Below are 19,731 nucleotides of genomic sequence, written 5' to 3'. Positions count from 1 at the left end.
GCGGGGCCGGGAGTCACGTGGCCGATCCAAGATGGCGGCGCCCAGGGCGGTAGGTGGCGGGGGGGGTACATGTCCGCGCGCCCCGGCCCCGCCCGCGCCAGAGCGTCCCCGGGGGGGGGCAGGTTCCCGACCGCTCCCCTAACGCCCCCCCCCGTCCTCTGCCCCCCTGGAGCCCCTGTAACGCCCCCCCCCAGCGCCCGGGTCCCGCCCCCCCCGCCCCCATAACCCCCCCCCCGCCGCCGGGGTCCCCAGCGGCCGGGTCCTGGCCCCCCCGCCCCATAACCCCCCCCCGCCGCCGGGGTCCCCAGCGCCCGAGTCCCGGCCTCCCCCGCCCCCATAACCCCCCCCACAGTCGGGGCCCCCAGCGCCCGGGTCCTGGCCCCCCCCGCCCCCATAACCCCCCCGCCGGGGTCCCCAGCGCCCTGGTCCCGGACCCCCCCGCCCCCATAACCCCCCCCACCGTCGGGGCCCCCAGCGCCCGGGTCTCGGCCCCCCCCCGCCCCCATAACCCCCCCGCCGAGGTCCCCAGCGCCCTGGTCTCGGCCCCTCCCGCCCCCATAACCCCCCCCCTCCCCGCCGCCGGGGTCCCTAGCGCCCTGGTCCCGGCCTCCCCCGCCCCCGTAACCCCCCCCCCCCGCCGGGGCCCCCAGCGCCCTGGTCCCGGACCCCCCCGCCCCCATAACCCCCCCGCCGAGGTCCCCAGCGCCCTGGTCTCGGCCCCTCCCGCCCCCATAACCCCCCTGCCGCCGGGGTCCCTAGCGCCCTGGTCCCGGCCTCCCCCGCCCCCGTAACCCCCCCGCCGGGGTCCCCAGCGCCCGGGTCCCGGCCTCCCCCCATGGTGGACTCCCCCGGGATCCCCAGCCCTTGGGCCGGCTCCTCGGAGCGAACCGCTCCGTCTGAGCGAGTCCCCGGTCTGAGCGCGCCGCAAACCCTGTGCCAGCCAGGCCGGCTCGTCGTCCGGGACCCTCTGGCTCTGCTGGGCCCTGGAAATGTCCTGGGGCTGTTTCCGCGTTGCCCGGGGGCGCGTGCTGCAGGGGGCCCAACCCTGCCTCGCTCATCGGTGGGCGACTGGCTGTGGTAGGGGGCCGCTCGGGCGCGAGGCTGCTCAAAACCAGAGCCAGAGGGTGACCCCAGTGTTGGGGTCCGGTGAGCAGCACAAGGTCGTGAAAAGGACCCATGGTAGCATAGCGTAGAGAAGGCCCCAGATGCTGGATCTGGGACGGGCCCGTGGTCCCTGCGATCTCAAATACCAGACCCGATGTCCAGGTGGCAGCTTCCGGGTCCACAGGCCTCACTGTCAGAGCCGGGCCTCGGGAAGCAGATCCCAGCGTTGGCAGCCAGCGACCTTCTCCACGCCCGCCTGGCATCAGTGTCATGTCGGTTTCTAGTCCGTGTCCCTGCAAGAGCCATTGTTGTTGGCTGGTCATGTTGCCCTGTTGTGTGGACTGTACCTGGAGGGCCCCCGGCAAACCCAACCTTTGTTTAAAATTGCCTCCTTTGGAATCACTTATAAAAATGGCTTTTCAGGAGCTCTTCCCACCCCCTCCCAAATATTTTTGGGGCCAAGTATCACCATGACAGTTTCCCTTTGAAACAGCGGCTGTTTTCCAGTCCAGAGGGGGCTGCATTTTGTTGGTGAGTGACGTGTGTCCATGGAGGCTGAGAAACGTTCTGGCGTCCTTTGCTGGGAAGGGTAGGCTCAGGGAGAAGGGTTTTAACGAATTGGATTTGAAATGTGAAATCCCTCCGGGGGAAGAGGGAGCTGAGAGCGCCAGCCAGTAGATGTCACTAGATCTCTTTGGGACAAGCTCAGGAGTGTCCCGGATCGGGACCTGGTGTTTTTCATCGCTGGGTCAAAGAGTTGAATTCAGCCCTGGTCGGTAGTGACCTAAAGCACCGATTTGATGGTCTCGGTGTTAAATTAGTTGTATGTGAAGACTTAATGCATGGGTGAGCTGTGTCTCCTTGCACTGATGGTAGCAAACAAGCCTTGATTGTGCTGTGAAGGACGCGTCAGCCTTGACAAACCTCCTCATGACTTCAGGACCAAGCCCCTGTTCTTGTGACATTAACTTCCTCAGGTGAAGAAGTGGATTCTTGGCCAAAGTCTTTGCAGCCTGGTTAATTTTTGCAGTTACTTATAAAACCTTAACCTGCCAGGTGAAAAAGGCAAAGAATAAAGGAAAGGAGTTCTGTATTTGAGAACCACGTGGCATTCTCAGCAGTGTTAACCTCAAGCATTTAAAAAAAATCACAAGGCAAGCCCCCCAAAGGTTGGGAGATTGGCTTAAGAAACATGGCATTTCAAATCATGAGTTTGGAGTTCCTCTGATTAGCCTGCTGGGTTTTTTTGAGTCTCTAGGGTATGCTCAGGCCAGAGGGGTTTCTTTTGAAAATGAAAGCCGAGATTTTCTTGACTTTAGGAGTTGGGACATTAAGACAAACAGCACATATCGCAAATCGTCATAAAACCATGAGAGTTGGCCATGCTGGTGGGTGGGGGGGTGGGTGCGCAAGGCTGGTGGCGGGGCAAAGATGGAGCGCGTGGGGCCAGCCGCTCCCGCTGCTGGTCTGTCACCGCAGCCCCCGCTGCGTGCCGGCTCTTGGCCTGCAGGGCCCCCGGCCCGTTTCCGGCCGGCACGCTACGCGCTATGAACTGCAGTGGCTGGTGTGTCATCTCTGCTGCCCACCCATCGACCCTCCCCCTCTTGCTGTCCTCTCCCTCCTTCGCCCCCCGCCCCAGCCCCGCTGCTCGTCCATCTCCCTCACCCAGCGCTGTGGGGAGAACCAGCCCCTGGTCCGAGCGCTCAGCTCACCAACAGCCTGGCTGTCAGGCTCCTTCCTTCCCCCACGCCTCTGGCTGGGCCGGTGCCCCGGGAAAGCCAAGACCCTCCGGCCTGGGGTGCTGGCCAGGAGGAGCCGAGCCCGGCATGTGCCAGAGCCCTGCACAGTGCTGGCACAGGGAAGCCTCCCTGCCCCTCAGCTGAGCTCTGGAGTTGGAGGGGGGAAGCGATTTCCAGCCTGTTCATGCCCCCCCATGCAGGCTCCACAGCTTCTCCCAAGGCAGGGGCTTAGCCCCTTCTTCACCCGCCTCCTCCCACTGTGGGCCCTGTCCCAGGGAGCGCAGGGCTGCTGTGTTCCCTCGGCCCCCTCCCCTGCTGAGCCACCTCTCTGGCCCCCCTGCAGTCAGGTTCCCTGGCCCCAGGTGCACAATGCAGCCTTAGGGCTTAACCCCTTCCTGCCCACGCTGTCGCCAGGGGGCAGGAGGTGGCTGGGTTATGTCAGTGGCCAGCAGTTGTCTGGAGGTGTTAGCTGCCTTTCTGACACTGCGGGCAGGAAGGGACAAGCTGCTTCCAGTGGGGGGAGGGGGAGAAGAGATGGGTTCTGCAAAGACAGGGGCCAGGTGATGTGTGTGTGACACCCCTCCCCATGTGAACCCTAAAGCCTTAAGGTAAATGAAGACTCCAGCTACGCAGTATTTCTTTTTAACAGGGGTTCAGTCAACTTGGTGGTAGTTTGAACGTTTGTCCTGCGTAGTTCTGGTTGCCACTGACCTCGCTTGAATACGAGTGATTTTACCAGGTGTCCCATGTTCAGCACAGGGAAATATGGTCACCCCGCCCGTCAGACCCAATTTCCCAGCTGCCTGGGTGTATTTAAGCTCTTGGCTTTCCTTTTTTCCCATCCTCCCCTTCTTGCTAATCACATTGCAAAACCAACCCCATGAGACCTTCCATTTGTGGTTCCAGCACAGGAGAGTCGCTCTGCTGGGGTGTGGTTAGGTGTTTCTCGGCAAGGGCCGGAACAAAGATCTCTTCGTGGTCACTTGCTTCCTCAACTCAGGCCAGCTGCTCAGATCTGTGGCCGCCCGAAGCATCTCCAGCGGGAGAGTTTAAGGTGCTTTTGCTGTAGCTAGCACTGCTGTAATTGCTTCTCTCCTGTAGACAGATGCTTCAAGCTTAAGAAAACCTGTAAATGTAGCTTCTGGTTCTGCAGCTAATGAGTGAAGCTTTGAGGTGGATAAGTCTCCTTGTAGACACAGCCTGGGGAAGGGATTTGCTCCAGATTTGGCAGCAGTTGGCAATCCGCCTGGGGATAGGACTGAGCTTTCTTGACCCCCAGACTCATGATTATCCTCTTTATACACAAGGAAAACTGAGGCACAGAGAGGGCAAAGTGGGAGAACTGGGAAAGCAACCCAGGAGTCCTCAATCCTAGTCCCCCCTGGCTCTAACCGCTAGACAAACTCCTCTCCCAGAGCAGGGGCTAGAACCCAGGAGTCCTGGCTCCCACTCCCCAGGTAAAAAGCATTGTAAATGAGAAGCAGGTATAAAGCGGCTCCCCTGGACTGGGGAATCCAGCTGTTTCTGCCGATGTGATACTGTGAGCAGCAATCCGAGGTGTGAAATCCAGCGTCCTGCCAGTGATCATCCCGGATGTAGCCAGCAGACGGAGTCTCTTGTGTGGCTAGAGCGAAATCACCCGGGGAGAGGCTCCTGTGTGGCCTCCACCTGTCAGCGCGCGTGAGGCTCTGACCCCTTGGGAGCAGAGAGGCTACGTTTAACCTCTAACCAGCAGAGGCGGGGGTTGGGGAGGAATTGGGTTGCTTCCGTTAGCAGAGGGTTCTCTCTGTCTTACGGCGTTTGCATTGACAGCCCCCAACCCCCTGGCCTTAGAAATCTGATGGACTCTCTGGGAGTTCACCTGGTTAACCCTGTGTCTTGCAGCTCCAGGAATGCAGGGCTTTCCCCCGCCTTCTGGGCGCCCGTCGTCCGTACAGCAGTGTCACCTGCCCAGACCCTCTAAAGGGTGGCATCCTTCAGTACCTCTGTAACCGGTTCTATGACATCGAATACCTCGTCAGCTGGAGCGTGAAGCTTCGCTACAGAAACCTGCGGAGGAAGAACGCGTACGTACAGCCCGCGTCTCTGGTGTTCCCCAGCTGAGAAAGGGGGGGCGGGGGGGCTGGAGAGGGATGGCTGGAACTTGACTTCCTGGAAAAGAGAAACCTCTGAGACTTCCCCTTCTGAGCAGCTGATGACTGTAAATGTGGCGGTTACGGAACTGCCGGGTACCTGCAGGGAAACCTGCACAACCAACCGCTCGTGGGAAATCTAAAGCGGAGCTAGGCGGGAATTTTTAAATTTTTTGGGGGGTGAAAAATGCTGATTTTTCAAAACCGAAGCTGTGGATGGGAAAGGATCAGTTTTGATGAATTTCCCAGCAGGACAAAAATGCTGGAAAACCCTTTGAAATGGCAAGTTTCGTTTTTTTTCCTTTTGTAAGCAACGTTTTGGTCTAGAAATGTAATTTAATTGCTACTAAAAGAAAAGTTAAAAGGGTCAAAATTGAAGCAAATGTCTCTGAAATAAGAGAACGTTTCCACCGAGTCAAAGTGCATTTTCCTGTTCAGTTTGCCTGCTCGCAGAAGTACAGACGATTTTGCCCTTTTGTCACGATTCTGTATGAGAAAATTTTTCCAGATCTTGAACTTCTCACCGGACCTGAAAACCGTTCCTGCCTGGCTCTACTGTAAAGAAGAGCACTTAGCCCTTCTGTGGCACTTCTCCTCAGGAGAGCTCCAACCTCAAGGCGCAGCTGTCACGACCGGGTTGTGGGCAGTCAGACCTAGTAGTCGGAGCCAGCATCTGCAGTCACGAGTCAGGAACCAGGGTCAGAGGCAGGAGACAAACTGGAGGTTGGGAACTACAAGCCAGGCGCTGAGCTGGGTCGGGACGCCAGGCAGGGGGAGGGTTGGAGTGTGGCTGCTTCCGTGAACCTTGTGGGCCCGGGTTCAAGACCCATGACGCAGGGGACTTGCATCGGAGCTGCAGAGCCTTTAAAATCTGGCTTCGCCTGCGCCCAAGGACTAGAAGCTGTTACCAGCTGATGGCGTGGTCAGTGGGTTTTCTGGGTCTCCATCCGGTTCCTAGCAGCTCACAAGAGTCATTAAGTCTCAAGGTTGCTCTGGTCCTGGCATAGCGTGCGGGAGAGAAGCTGCCCTGGGTGTTGGGACTTTGTTCTCCAGTGGTTTTTAATTTCAGGATGGTTATTTGAGTCCAAACTGTATTGTTTGTTGTTACGGTAACACTGGGAGCCCAGTCGCGGATCAGGGCCCCACTGTGCCAGGCGCTGCACAAAAACAGAGCAAAAAAAGTGTCCATGCTCCTCTTATCCAATTTACATGCTCTAGCCCCGCACGGATGGAAACAAACATGCTCCGGGTGTATATTACGGGCAAAATTTCTAGTAGATCGTAACCTCTTTGGAGCAGGGTCTGCGTGTGTACAGCTCCGAGCACACCAGGGGCCTGCTCCAGGTCCGAGGTTAAATAATAATAATTAATAGTCCTTGACATGCACAGTTTTCATGTTGAAAAATGTTATGATCCTCCCCCTCCCCCCTCCTTTTGCCAGGTACTGCGGTTACACCAAGGAGATCTACGGAGACAATGTCGCGGCAGCCTACTTTGTCCTGTCCAACAGGGGAAGAGTGAGGTATTGACGCTCTTGGCCAAGCCCTGGGGACGTGGGTCTGGCCGGGGAATCCCCTCGGCAACGTCCCAGTTCCCCGTGTGGGGTCTCCGTGGTGACTCGCCCTGACTCACCCCTGGCTCAGTTCTCCTAACGCTAACGTTTCTCCTTCCAGGTTTCAAGGCCAGGAGACCTGGTTCTGTGTGGACTGGCGAGGGAAGTACAGCTCCGATTTCCTACAGCTCCGAGACGTGCCTGTGGTGGCCATCGACCTCTCTGGCTCCGTGTTGAACTACAACGGGCTGGATAACCTAGGTGAGAAATGGATGGATTTCTGCGGAGGACATTTGTCTGCGGGATCTTTGGCGCAGCTGGGGGCACTATGAAGCACAGAAACACTTGGGCTCACGAGTGGCTTTTCTTATGGAGGAGGCAGTGCAGCCTAGTGGATAGAGCCCCAGACTGGGACTCAGGAGAGTTCCCAGCTCTGCTGCTGTGCAGGCCCCACCTCTGTGCCTCCATTTCCCCACCTGTAAAATGGGAATCGTGATCCCAACCTCCTCTGTCAGGAGCTTTGAGATCGAAGGATGAAGCTAGGGGTGATAAATTTTGCTGATTTCCCTCATCCCTGGGCTCTTGAACATCCCCAGGAGTCCTCCAAGGAGTGAACGCTTCTCAGGCCTCATACGCTTAACCTGTGGAACTCACTGCTGCAGGATATCATTGGAAGAACTAGATTAGTACATTTGAGAAAAGATAAGACATTTACTGTAACAGCAGTGGCCATGCTTTTCTCCTACGAGAAACCCAGGGCGCTATCATTATTAATTTGACAGTAGTGCCTGGGCACCCCTGCCGTGGCCCAGGGCCCCATGGTGCTAGGCGCTGTACAAATAAAAAGATGGTCTCTGCCCCATAGAGCATACGGTCTAATTTGTAGAGTGCTTCGGGAGACGTGAATTGATAGGTGGAGGCAGAGATTGTCCCTTCTTGTCTTTATGGCTGGTGCTGTAAGGGGCACCCAGCGCTGCTCAGACGGCTGCCGTGTGTCAGGGAAGCGATGGTACAAATACAAAGCAAGACAGGCCCGTTTCATACTAACTAATCCCAGGGGGCTGTGCTGACGCTGGGTGATTCGGGGATGTACCAATCTACTTATCTACTGACGTGATGCCCAGCGTGACGCCAAGGCCACAAGGGCTAACGCAATCCTGGGCTGCATAAACTGGGGAATCTCCCGTCGGAGCAGAGAGGGTATTTCCCCTCTGTGTCTGGCCCTGGTGCGACCGCGGCTGGGACCTGGCGTCCAGTTCTGGTGCCCACCAGTCAGGAAGGAGGTGGATCGATGGGAGAGGGGTCAGCGAAGAGGCCAGGGATGGATTTTTCACAGGGAGGGTAATTTACTAAAGCAGTTTCCCAATGGGGGGGGTGGATTCTGTAGCCCTGGTCATTGTGAAATCAAGGGGGTGTGTTTGTCTAACAGCTCTGCCATTCTCTGGCTTATGGCACACAGACAGTCAGACCAGCTGATCACACGCTCTCCTACAATCTATTCGTCCATTTCAGCACGGCAATTTTTGAGCTGTTGAAATACACTTTGGCCTTTACCTTCCTGCTTCCTGTGCCTTTTAATATGTGATATCCTGCCCTGGCTGGGAGCCAGTCAGAGGCAGTAATGTAGCAGGCTCCTCTCCAGGCTCACAATGGAGAGATCGTGTTCTTAATGAACAAGATGAAGCCAAGGAAGGTGGAGGCCGAGGATCTGGGTAAAATCTCCTGCTGAGGGTTTATTAGGCTGAGAAATCGTTTCCCACGGGAAGTGGCTGTGACCTTCCAGCCGGAGTCGCTGGCCAAAATCCTGGAGAGCAAAGATGGGGGAGATGGGGAGAAAAACCCTTTTCTTGTCTCTAATTTCTGTGGGGCCACTCCTGCGTCTGGCTTGGAAATCTCCTGCTCTTACTGTTATACCAATAAAATAAAAACCAGCAGGATCTTATTAAAGAGGGAAAAGCAAAATACCACATTTATTGTGAATACAGAAAGAATCCTAGTAAGCAGTTAGTTATAGCTATAACATTCCATTCAATCTCATATTTATTCACACATTCATTCATACAAACACACACACAGGTTCTGCAAGGTTGTTATCATACTTACCAGCCTTAGAGTTGTTCATGCCAAGCCGTTGGCCAGGTGGCCTGGACATGAGGAGGGAGCAGGGCCTTGTCAGATGCTCATCTGATGCTCCTGGAAGTTGGTTTGCAGAATCAGACCCCAAAGTTCTCACTTTCTAGAGTCCATTTTTATAGGAATTTCTTCCTATGCCAGTCTGTGGGAATTGCTTCATCATGCTGTTGCTGAATCAATCAGCAGATGGCACATTCCTGACGGCTCCGTGCTGCCAGATGTTATCTTGTTCTTTGGTTCTTCCATTCTTGAGGCTGTTGGGTGGATTCCAGTCTGCCGTCCGGGGGTCCTCTGGTTATTTCCACTTGACGCCTTCTTCAGCCGATGGACACTGGATTCTTAGGCTGGCACCTCGCTGATCATTCAGTTATTATCCACACCAAGAATCCATCCATATACATCCTCTATCTCTATTTTAATCACAATTATTAATACAACAAAATGAATACAACAAAAGGGCAGGGAGTCTCTGGGTGCTGTTTCTGTTGTTACAGAGTATTGCTTTGAGTCTCTCTCTCTGTGAATTGCTTTGAGAACAGACTCTGTCTTAGAATGTACTAACGCAATTAGCAGCTTGCAAGTTTCACACCTAGAGGGAGAGAAACAGTACCAAAAACCAAGAGACCTCTTAATTAGTAATACCCTGGACTTTAAACTATGGGGAATCAAACTCATTTGTGATTTTAATACAGAACTTCTTTAATATGATCCAACGTAATCCCCCTTTTGACACTAAGATTTATAATCGTCAGTGTCACTTTCTATGTAGCCTATTCAAGAGAATGTACTGTGAGGCAATTTGAGTTCATCCGATGAAGTGAGCTGTAGCTCACGAAAGCTCATGCTCAAATAAATTGGTTAGTCTCTAAGGTGCCACAAGTCCTCCTTTTCTTTTTATTTAGACAATTTGCTGACCAGGTCCTTTATCTGCAGCTCCTTTGTGCTGCTCCTTCTTTCCTTCCTTTATCATTTAGGTCATTTGCATTTTCACAGCCGCTTCCTGCTTTTGGATTTAAAGCCCTCAGCAGCTCAGAGACTGGTTTCAGAGTAACAGCCGTGTTAGTCTGTCTTTGCAAAAAGAAAAGGAGAACTTGTGGCACATTAGAGACTAACCAATTTATTTGAGCATGAGCTTTCGTGAGCTACAGCTCACTTCATCAGATGCATACCGTGGAAACTGCAGAAGACATTATATACAGACACAGAGACCATGAAACAATACCCCCTCCCACCCCACTGTCCTGCTGGTAATAGCTTATCTAAAGTGATCATCAAGTTGGGCCATTTCCAGCACAAATCCAGGTTTTCTCACCCTCCGTGCCCCCCCCCCCCCCCCAAACTCACTCTCCTGCTGGTAATAGCCCATCCAAAGTGACCAGATTTCAGAGTGATCTCAGAGACTGGATCTTAAAAGGGACACAATCAACTTTCACCAGAGTTTTGATCCCTTTTAACTTCTCCTTCCAAAACACACAGCAATCTGAAAAAGAAATCCCAACCTATGGTGGCTCCCTTTGGAGCCCTAATAGCATTTTAATTAAGTACTGTGGTATGTTTGCATTTCTTTTGCCCCTTCTACAATATTCCCTGCGCATGTTCTGGGGCAAATGCACATTCCTTCTGTAGTTTAACTTCTAGAACATGATCCAGATCCATTTTTACATAAGGTGTCACTATTTCTTTTTCTTTTTTTTTGCTTACAGAGTTTTCATGTACCTTTATCAAAGTGACAGTCTGATTACTCAGAGCCATTTTAAGGCTCAGTGTTTCTAACATTGCTTCTTTTTGTTTTGTGCACCTTACCCCTGCTGTTGCTTCAGAGGGGCACTGTCTTTTTTTTATTTCTTATTATTTATTTATTTACTACAGCTCTCATCTGCTATTTTGGTACAAAACCAAATGAAAACCAACCAACCAACCAAACAAAAAGAAAACAGAATTTTTTTTTTCTGATTTTGACTGCCCTGCTGCAGCCACAACTTAATAACATTTTAAATTTTGTAAAGCAGTGAGTTACCTTTTAAGGGTTAAATGCCAAATCCCAAAGCCAAACAACACTAATTACCTGTGTCTAGCAAAAAGGTCTGTCAGTTTTGCAACTTTGAATTTAAGAGTCAAATGAATTTTTAGTGGCATTATTTAAAACAAAAACAAAACCAATTGGTCCTTAGAACTTTACATATTTACACACACACAGATAGATATGTACACATTTTCTTTTCCTTAACATCCCTTCCACACTGCTCTTTTTTTTTTTTTTTTTTTTTTTACATCTTACATTCCCTTTATACATTTGAGGCAGTTAAGTTCCAATAGAACCCCCTTATGTTCTTTTAGCAAATTTGACTAAATTGTCCAGTGAAATGATTTTAATCAGATAGTTTATTTTTGCCTGGCTAATTTACATACATTCCTTTGGAAAAGGGCCCATTTTCCCTTCAGAATGGCTGCAAAGAAAACAAGAATGCTCTTTCTCTAACACTTTTCCTTTTTAACATTTTCACAAAGTTTAGCTGCTTAATTCCCTCCAGCCTCTGCAGAGTGAACTTTTTCACTCTTTTTTTGCATTCCTGGAGTGCCTCTTTCACTATTTTCTGCTGGCTTTGAGTATTTGTAGCCAGCACCTTCCAATTGTCTGCTCCCTTTTCCGTTTGTGCCTTTTCCTCTTTACATGAGGACAAGCGGAGGGAAGAATCCTTACAGGCCTCCCACAACAGCCAAATTGCTGCTGCATCTCTGTTGACAGCAAGAGAAGGTTTGTATATGAGGATACACGGAGCCAATCTATCCTCTAGGTCTGAAATAGTGCAGACATCAGCTAGGGCTTGTTTAGTCCAAGGACTGTGCCCAAATTTTTGAAGGATTTGTTTAAAAGGTGTAATTTCTTTGACAAAAGGTAAGATTGGAGTTCCTTCTGACTCCATTCCTCCCTCTGGTACTGGCTTACCCTGTTTTCTTTTAAACATCTTAACATGGATATTTCAATCTCTTTGTCACTGCTGGTATTACTTAGCAAGTGACACAGCCTAGATTCTGAAATCATAGTTTAATCTATGCGTTTTTCCCCGGCTACCTTCCTGGAGGCCAGCAGGTCCCCGGCTACCTTCCCGGAGGCCAGCAGGTCTGGTTAACTTAATAGACATGCCTAGCTCAATAGAGCTGGCGGTGTGCACACCAATATTTACAATAACTGAGGTTTTTTACCAATATTCCCCCTTTCGCAATTCTCCACCAAAATGTTATACCAATAAAATAAAAACCAGCAGGATCTTATTAAAGAGGAAAAGGCAAAATACCACATTTATTGTGAATACAGAAAGAATCCTAGTAAGCAGTTAGTTATAGCTATAACATTCCATTCAATCTCATATTTATTCACACATTCATTCATACAAACACACACACAGGTTCTGCAAGGTTGTTATCATAGTTACCAGCCTTAGAGTTGCTCATGCCAAGCCACTGGTCAGGTGGCCTGGACATGAGGAGGGAGCAGGGCCTTGTCAGATGCTCATCTGATGCTCCTGGAAGTTGGTTGCAGAATCAGACCCCAAAGATCTCACTTTCTAGAGTCCATTTTTATAGGAATTTCTTCCTATGTCAGTCTATGGGAATTGCTTCATCATGCTGACAGGTTTCAGAGTAACAGCCGTGTTAGTCTGTATTCGCAAAAAGAAAAGGAGTACTTGTGGCACCTTAGAGATTAACCAATTTATTTGAGCATAAGCTTTCGTGAGCTACAGCTCACTTCATCGGATGCATAGTACTCTTTTTGCTTCATCATGCTGTTGCTGAATCAATCAGCAGATAGCACATTCCTGACGGCTCCGTGCTGCCAGATGTTATCTTGTTCTTTGGTTCTCCCATTCTTGAGGCTGTTGGGTGGATTCCAGTCTGCCCTCCGGGAGTCCTCTGGTTATTTCCACTTGACGCCTTCTTCAGCCGATGGACACTGGATTCTTAGGCTGGCACCTCCCTGATCATTCAGTTATTATCCACACTAAGCATCCATCCACATACATCCTCTATCTCTATTTTAATCACAATTGTTAATACAACAAAATGAATACAACAAAAGGGCGGGGAGTTTCTGGGTGCTGTTTCTGTTGTTACAGAGTATTGCTTTGAGTCTCTCTCTCTGTGAATTGCTTTGAGAACAGACTCTGTCTTAGAATGTACTAACGCAATTAGCAGCTTGCAAGTTTCACACCTAGAGGGAGAGAAACAGTACCAAAAACCAAGAGACCTCTTAATTAGTAATACCCTGGACTTTAAACTATGGGGAATCAAACTCATTTGTGATTTTAATACAGAACTTCTTTAATATGATCCAATATTACAGCTTGTGTGCTGTTCATTGTAATAGCTCCCCAAAGACCCGTTTTGTGGGCCAGCAATCCCTGTCCTGACTTATTTGTCTCATAATCTGGGTCCCCTGGTGTTTGCCTCGTACCAGTCTTTTCCGTGAGTTGCTGGTGCCCTGAGCCCGTGGCTGGGTGCGCGTTGGTCCCGGCGTCTGCCTTGGTGGATCCAAACGCAGGGCTGGAGCCTTGGCAAGCTGCTGGGTGGCCCATTGCCCCATGCTTGGGCTAGCTTTAGTATAGATTGCAGGTGCTTTGGCCTCACGGGCAGTTCCCGGTGGCTCTGCTGGAGGGTTGTGTACCTTGCTGTGAGATCCTTCGTAATGCCATCCTGGCTGCTTCTAATGCACGGCTGGAGGGATGGCGTGTCCATTTCCTGGCCGTCGGAAGCAGCTGCTATCTCAGGCAATGATTTGATGAACCTAATCCATATGTCTGCCTCAGTCTGAAATAATCAGATGTGTCCAAAGACCCACAGCTGCCATCTGTTGAGACCAGATCTCGGGTTACACAGAGATCTGTTGTCCAGTGTTTAGCTGTCACTTTGGGTCTGATCTTGTTGAGGACTCATTATTGCCAGCTCAGGATTTTAGTGCGAGTCTGGCCAGATTTGGTGTTGTCCTTAAAGCCCCAGCGCCTGGAGTCCTGTGATTACATGAGCCCCTCAGGGTATGTCCACACTGCAAAGGAGAACCCGTGGTGCTGAATCTCAGAGCCTGGGCCGACTGACTCGGGCTCTCGCTGTGGGGCTAAAAACAGTACAGCAAACCTGGAAAACATGCCGTAGATCTGGGCTCCCGGCAACATGTCGGGTATTAAGCCAGACTGCCCTCTTTTTGAGAGGTTTGCCCCCTTGCCCACCCGGTATTGGGACAAAACCCAATGTGGTTTTGGCCAGCATTGGCCGGGGTTACTTGGTGTTAAAAGCATCCAGAGGCAGGGCGAGTGGCTGTTCTGGACGCAGGGCAGCATGGCTGCGGGCCATAACTAGGGCCTCTCCTGGTTGCAATGGTGCTAAGCTGCCTGGTAACCAGCAGTTTGTCGTGTAGAGTAAAGGTCAGTGGCTCTTTGTTTCCCCGTCTGGAGTTAGACGAGCTGGTTCCCCTTGTAACGGAAAGCACAGCATGCTGGGCCGAAGTCAGCCCTGCGGTGACTTGCCAAGGCTTGAACCGGGGAGCAGTGTGACCCTTTGTCTGCAGTTATTTTCCTCGTTTTCTCCACCGTTAGGCAAAGGGGAGGCAGGATGAGGAGAGTGACCCTTCTCCTTAGGCCGACGCAGCCCCTAATTTCTGGGGGTCGGTTCCTGACCTGGCTGCGAGTCTTTGATTATCAGAGCCAGGTTTGGGTGGTCTCTGGTTGCGGGAGGTTTGGGTCTTTTCTGGGGTTGGATTTTCTCCGCCCCTTGGCTCGCTTCTCATTCTCGCACGCGGCCGCCCGGCCTGATTCCCAGTCGCCCTGCACCATGTGTAGTCGCAGCAGAATGGCGCAGAGGGGCGGCGTTTCACCCCGCTTTGTCCTGATGGCAGGTGATGGGGAACTAGGCACATCACTGGCACCGTCTCTGAGCGTCCCTCAGCTGAGCGCAGGAATAGGCCAGTCCTTGCAGCCGTTGGCTCGTCTCATAGTCTTTGCATCACCGTTGCTGCGCGCTTCCACGCGTCTCACGTGACTAGACTCTGCGGAACTTGTGTTTTATTTTGTCATTTTGATGGAGAAGGTTGATCGTTATTTTTAAGCATTTTTAATTTTTTTAAATGGATGTAAATATTCACTGTTGTGGGAAACTCTGGGGGGGTCAGACGATGGTTACTGAATGGCAGGAGATGCTGAGATTCAAGTTAAAGCTTTATAACCATGAAATCACAAATTGGCAGCATCACGTGTCAAAACAGACGAAGTAACTAGCCTTAAATCAAACGCTCGAGCAGCATTTTTCGTACTTAGTCTAGCTCTACGTGTTGATCACCATTGCTGGAAATCAGCATTCACCGCCATGTACTAATCAAATCCGATTTCCTCCAACACTAGATAGAACCCGGTCCCCCGGCTCACACCTCTCTGTGCCACCCCTAAAAACGAGGGTTTGGTATTTATTGCCCTGGAGCTTGTATTTCATCCGCCAGGTGAGGAGACCCTGCCTCTGACCGGAGCTGGGGGAGGAGAGAGAACGAGTCGGGGCTCTCCTCGTGGATGTTGAATCTCTGGCCGCGTTGTAGCTGGCAGAGGTTATTTTTCAGGTTGCCAGTAGCAGGCAGACGGATCTTTGAGCCTGTGTTGCTCGCGTGTGTCACGTCAAGTTACGATTCCCCACCTCCTCTGCCACCCTTGGCCAGCGTTTCTTCGCCTGGGTGCGTAGTAGGCGCATAGATACCAAGGCCAGAAGGGAGCATCCAGTCCAACCTTCTGCACATTGCAGGCCACAGACCTTCACCCACTCCTGCAACAGACCTGTAATCTCTGGCTGAGGAAGGGAAACCTGCCAGGGTCTCTGCGAAGCCAGCCTGGTGGTGGTGGTGATTCCTTCCTGACCCCAAATCTGGTGATCAGTTAGACCTGGAGCATGTGGGTGAGACCCACCAGCCAGACACCTGGGGAAGAATTCCCTGTAGTAGCTCAGAGCCCTCCCTGTCTAGTGCCCCGTCTCTGGCCGACGGAGATATTTGCAGCTAGGCACCAGAGCACACGTTCAGGTGACAGATAAAAGGGCCGGGTTTCCAGAGGGGCTGAGCACCTGCCGTTGCCGGAGATGTCGTGGGTGTGGAAACAGCCTGGCACCCTCCTGAAGATGGGTGCCGGGCAAGAGGTAGCTTGGTAAGTGCCACCTCCTATGGGAGGAGGCAAAATTCAAGTTCCAGGGGGTCACCTCGGAAGCTCTCCCTCTGGGCAGGTAACGAGATTGGGGCCAACGGAGCGGGGAGGGCTGGCTGGCTGCCACCAGGTTTGGGGCCCACAGCTCCACCCTCCTTTCCCTTTCCGCACCTGCAGTGAAGCTGACAGCACTGAGGTCCCTGGACCTGAGCCGCTGCCCCCATGTTGATGACTGGACCCTAAGCCGGCTGCATGTCTTCAAGGACAGCCTGGAGGAGCTCTCGCTGGCTGGGTGCCCCCAGGTCACGGAGCGGGGGCTGGCTTGCCTCCACCAACTCGAGTGAGTGGAAACACTGGGAAGCGCGGCGCAGTGGTCAGAGCGCGGGGTGGGGAATCGGGACACCTGGGTTCGGAAGCTGGCTTTAGGACGGAGTGGAGGTTTAGGGTTTAGAGCAGAGGGAATTAGGAATCGGGTGGGGTCTATTTCCGTCTCCTGAAGGAGAGTGATGCCTAGTGGTTAGATTATTTTCTGACCTCTAGGAGGGGAGTGGGGTCTAGCGGTTAGTGCAGCAGGCTGAGACTCAGGACACCTGGGTTCTCTCCCCAGCTTTGGAAGGGAAGTGGGGCCTAGTGATTAAAGCGCGGGGAGGGAGGGTAGGGTGGCTGGGAGTCAGGACTCCTGGGTTCTCTCCCCAACTCTGGAAAGGGAGTGGAGGCTACTGGTTAGAGCGGGGGGGGAGGGGCTCGGTCTCCCTCAGCTCTAGGAAGGGAGTAGGATCTAGTGGTTAGAGGAGCCAGGACTCCTGGGTTCTGTTCTGGGCTCCAGGTCTAATGGTTAGAGCAGGGGAGAGTCAGAACTCCTGGGCGCTATCCCTCACTTTCACTATCTCTCTGTGCCTCAGTTTCTCCCTCTGTGAGTGAGGGCGTGTTAACATCTGCCTCCGGGGGCAGCTGTGCGGCCTGGCTAATCAGCCATACAGGGCTTTGAGCCGCTCGGGTGAGCGTGCTCGGGAAGAGCCCAGGAGCGTGAGGGTTCATCCTGCTCCACCCCTCAGGCAGCGCTGCTGCGCCAGCCAGGGGATCCGCCCTGAGTCGCACTCCCGGAAAAGCCCCCGGCGGCTCTCGGCCACGAGCGTCACCAGGAACGCTGCCACGCAGGCCCATGCGGGAGAGACGCGGCCTCCGCTGGGGCGGATGAGTCACCGCAGGGCATGGTGCGGGCAGATCCTTTCCTTCCTCCTTGGCAGGGCGGCAGGGGCCTCCTCTCGGGCGGGTGCTGCGAAGGTGGGTGGCTGCTCCCCGGGTGCCCGCTCCCCGGGTGCCCCTGGCTGGGGAGAACGGTGTGTTCTGCCCATGTGGGCGCTAACGCGAGGTGCTGTTCCAGCGAGGGCCAGGCCGCGTTAATGGGGCTCGGGGAAACCTGCTCGGTCTTCACCAATGGGTGTAAAAACGCCGCGTGCCCCGGCTCCCCGCGGATTGTACCGGTGCCCACCCAAGACACCCTGTGCACGGGGTTCACTTCCACAGTGCCTCTCCTGCTGGGAGCGGTGCTTGTGTGGACACCGACCTTCGCCCCAAGAGATCAAAGCACTTTCCAAACCCCCGTCGGTCTCCCCGTCCCCACAGCGGAGAAATTGAGGCACGGGCAGGGGGTAGCAAGTTGCTTGAGTCTGTGCTACCTGGGAGTAGAACCCAAGTGTCCGGGCCACATTTCTCCCTGCTCTAACCACTAGACCCACCTCCTTTCCCTGCGGCCAAAGGACCAGGGCCAAGCTTTTAAAGGTGCGCTGGTGCCTGTCTCCCAGGGGAGGGGATTCCTGTTGCATTTCCAGTGGGAGCGAGGAGCCGAAAGACTTTAAAAATCCAGCCCTGGACTCTCTCTCTTCTATTGTGCTGAGCGTCCTTTGAGGGGAGGCTGTGGGTTTATGGGCCGGTTGGAAGAGGGCCAGCGGGACTTGCTGAAGGGATAGGGGGTGTCAGGGGCTGGGTGGGGGAAGGATCTGCCTCTGGTCCCAGCTCCGGGGGGGAACCTTTCTATATGAGTCACTTTCCAGTGGTCCGGGGGCCGTCGGTCCGTGGCAGCGTTATCCTAGCCACAAGGCAGCTAATTGCTCTGTGTTTCGTTATCCCTTTTCCCCGTCACCTCCCCAGGCACCTGCGACGCCTCGACCTCTCGCACCTGCCCTCGGTGCCGACCCCGGGGCTGATCCAGATCTTGGTGGAGGAGATGCTGCCGCAGTGCGAGGTGGTGGGGCTTGCCCCGGATTCTGGCGCCCAGACGAGCAGGGACGGAAGGGAGGAGCCCGGCGTCCCCAGCGGAGCCAGGAGAGCTGGTGAAATCCCTGCCTGACACCTGGCTGCTCTGCCCCCAGCTTTTCCTGACACTGATGGAAGAGGGTGGGAAGCCGCGCTCCCTTCAGCACCCTCCGATCACGGACAGCGAAGGACCCCAGCGTCACGGTACCTTTGCGGGTGTGCCTGGGCCATCCTGGGCTATCCGTGCCCCCCAGCTTTGGTCTCATGGAGGACAGGGCTTGCAACCGGCTGAACCGTGCTGTGAGCATTAAAGGCCTCTCCCTGTGCCACTCTCGCATCCTTGTTTGCAGGAGAGGCCCGAGCGAAGGGAGAACTTGGGGATTCCCAAGAGACGGAGATGCAAGCGGCCGGGAGGCAAGGGGCCTTTCCAGCGCAGCGGGCTGGTTTGGTTTGGGTGGTGCCGGGCCCAACCGGGAGCCTGGAACGGCTCAAAGGGACCTGGGAGAAGGGAAGATTTTTTCGCTTTGGGCCGAGAAAGTTCTCGGAGCACAACTGTGCGGCATGTTCCCAACACCGCACTAGGCGGGAAACGGCAGGAAAGAAACGGTCCCTGTCCCCAACCCCGCCCTTTTCAGGCCATCTTCATCCTGGGAAGAAGCGACAGCCGCCACAACCCCCTTTCCCCCTCCCGTTTCAGGTCGGTTTGCGGGCGTGCGGGCGAGGTGGGAGGGCGGAGAGCTGGACGTGCCCTCAGTATTTCTAGTCGGAGCCGGTCATGCCCGCGTCGTCTCCTCTCCCACCCACAGGCCTGGCTCAGCGCTCCCTCCCGGCCTGCCTCCCGTTCCTCCTCCAGCCGCTCTGCCGCCAGCGGGACTTGCGGTGGCCGGGGGGGTCCCAGGATGTGGGACAAGTCAGAGCTTTTATTGGACCCACTTCTGCCGGGGGGAGAGACGCGCTTCGGAGCCTCCCGGCGCCCTGGAAGGGACCCAAAGAAGAGCTCCGTGTTTGCTCCAAAGCATGTCCAACACAGGATCTCCCCTCCCCTCCGTGTCCCTCCAGCTCAGATCCCCGGTGCCCGTCGCACGGGCGTTTCATGCCGCTGGCAGGACGGCACCTGGGTAGAAGCCATCCCGCCTGCCCCTGCCAGGTGGCCGGGCTGCGTGCCCGCTGCAGCGGGTGACGAATGATCTGGCCACGTGACTCTGCCTCTCAGGGAGGCCATTAGCCGCGGGGAAGCTTCCCTTCCCTGCTAGCCTTTGTCTCCGGCGTCAGCTGCCCAGCGGAGCCGCTGCCCGAGAAGTCTGCTGTGCGTGGGGATATGTCAGGGGCCTGGCGTCCGCGGGCTGAGCCTGGCACAGGAGCCGAGCCCGTTGCAGGCTGGGTTTGTGTTTTGAAAGCCCTGGGGCGTTTTTGCATCTGGTGGTTTGGGGTCTGAGTGGTGAGCCTGGCCAGCAGCTCGCCCCCGGGGGAAAGGGGCTGGCACGTCCTGCCCCTCGCGTGAGGCCATGAGAGCGTGCGTCTCGTTGTGTGGTGGTGCCTGGGGGCGCCCGAAACCAGCGCTTCTGAGCCTCACCACTACGACTGACCCACAACCCCCTCGTGAGCCCGGCGAGGGGCAGCCCTGGGCCCAGCAAGGAGTGATTTGT

At 54.2% G+C, this 19,731-nt stretch overlaps 1 protein-coding gene across 1 annotated transcript; it reads left to right on the top strand.

Moving 5' to 3' along the window:
* On the top strand, positions 1–18,414 carry DMAC2 (distal membrane arm assembly component 2). The gene is made up of 6 exons (XM_077840403.1): positions 1–49; positions 4,728–4,909; positions 6,417–6,497; positions 6,649–6,788; positions 16,007–16,169; positions 17,981–18,414. Exons 1-6 carry the CDS (start codon positions 32–34, stop codon positions 18,177–18,179), a joined length of 783 nt encoding a protein of 260 aa, XP_077696529.1. The 5' UTR covers positions 1–31; the 3' UTR covers positions 18,180–18,414.
* The last annotated feature ends 1,317 nt before the right edge of the window (positions 18,415–19,731 follow it).

The sequence above is a fragment of the Eretmochelys imbricata genome, chromosome 23, assembly GCF_965152235.1.
Source record: "Eretmochelys imbricata isolate rEreImb1 chromosome 23, rEreImb1.hap1, whole genome shotgun sequence".
NCBI classification, from domain to species: domain Eukaryota; kingdom Metazoa; phylum Chordata; order Testudines; family Cheloniidae; genus Eretmochelys; species Eretmochelys imbricata.
This window is presented reverse-complemented; position numbering and strand designations above follow the sequence as displayed.

What these genes read in the sequence shown, in the direction of transcription:
- DMAC2 (XM_077840403.1), top strand. An exon ending in AACCTGCGGAGGAAGAACGC is followed by an intron (nt 4,910 to 6,416) that starts GTACGTACAGCC and finishes TCCTTTTGCCAG; the next exon opens with GTACTGCGGTTACACCAAGG. An exon ending in TCCAACAGGGGAAGAGTGAG is followed by an intron (nt 6,498 to 6,648) that starts GTATTGACGCTC and finishes TTCTCCTTCCAG; the next exon opens with GTTTCAAGGCCAGGAGACCT.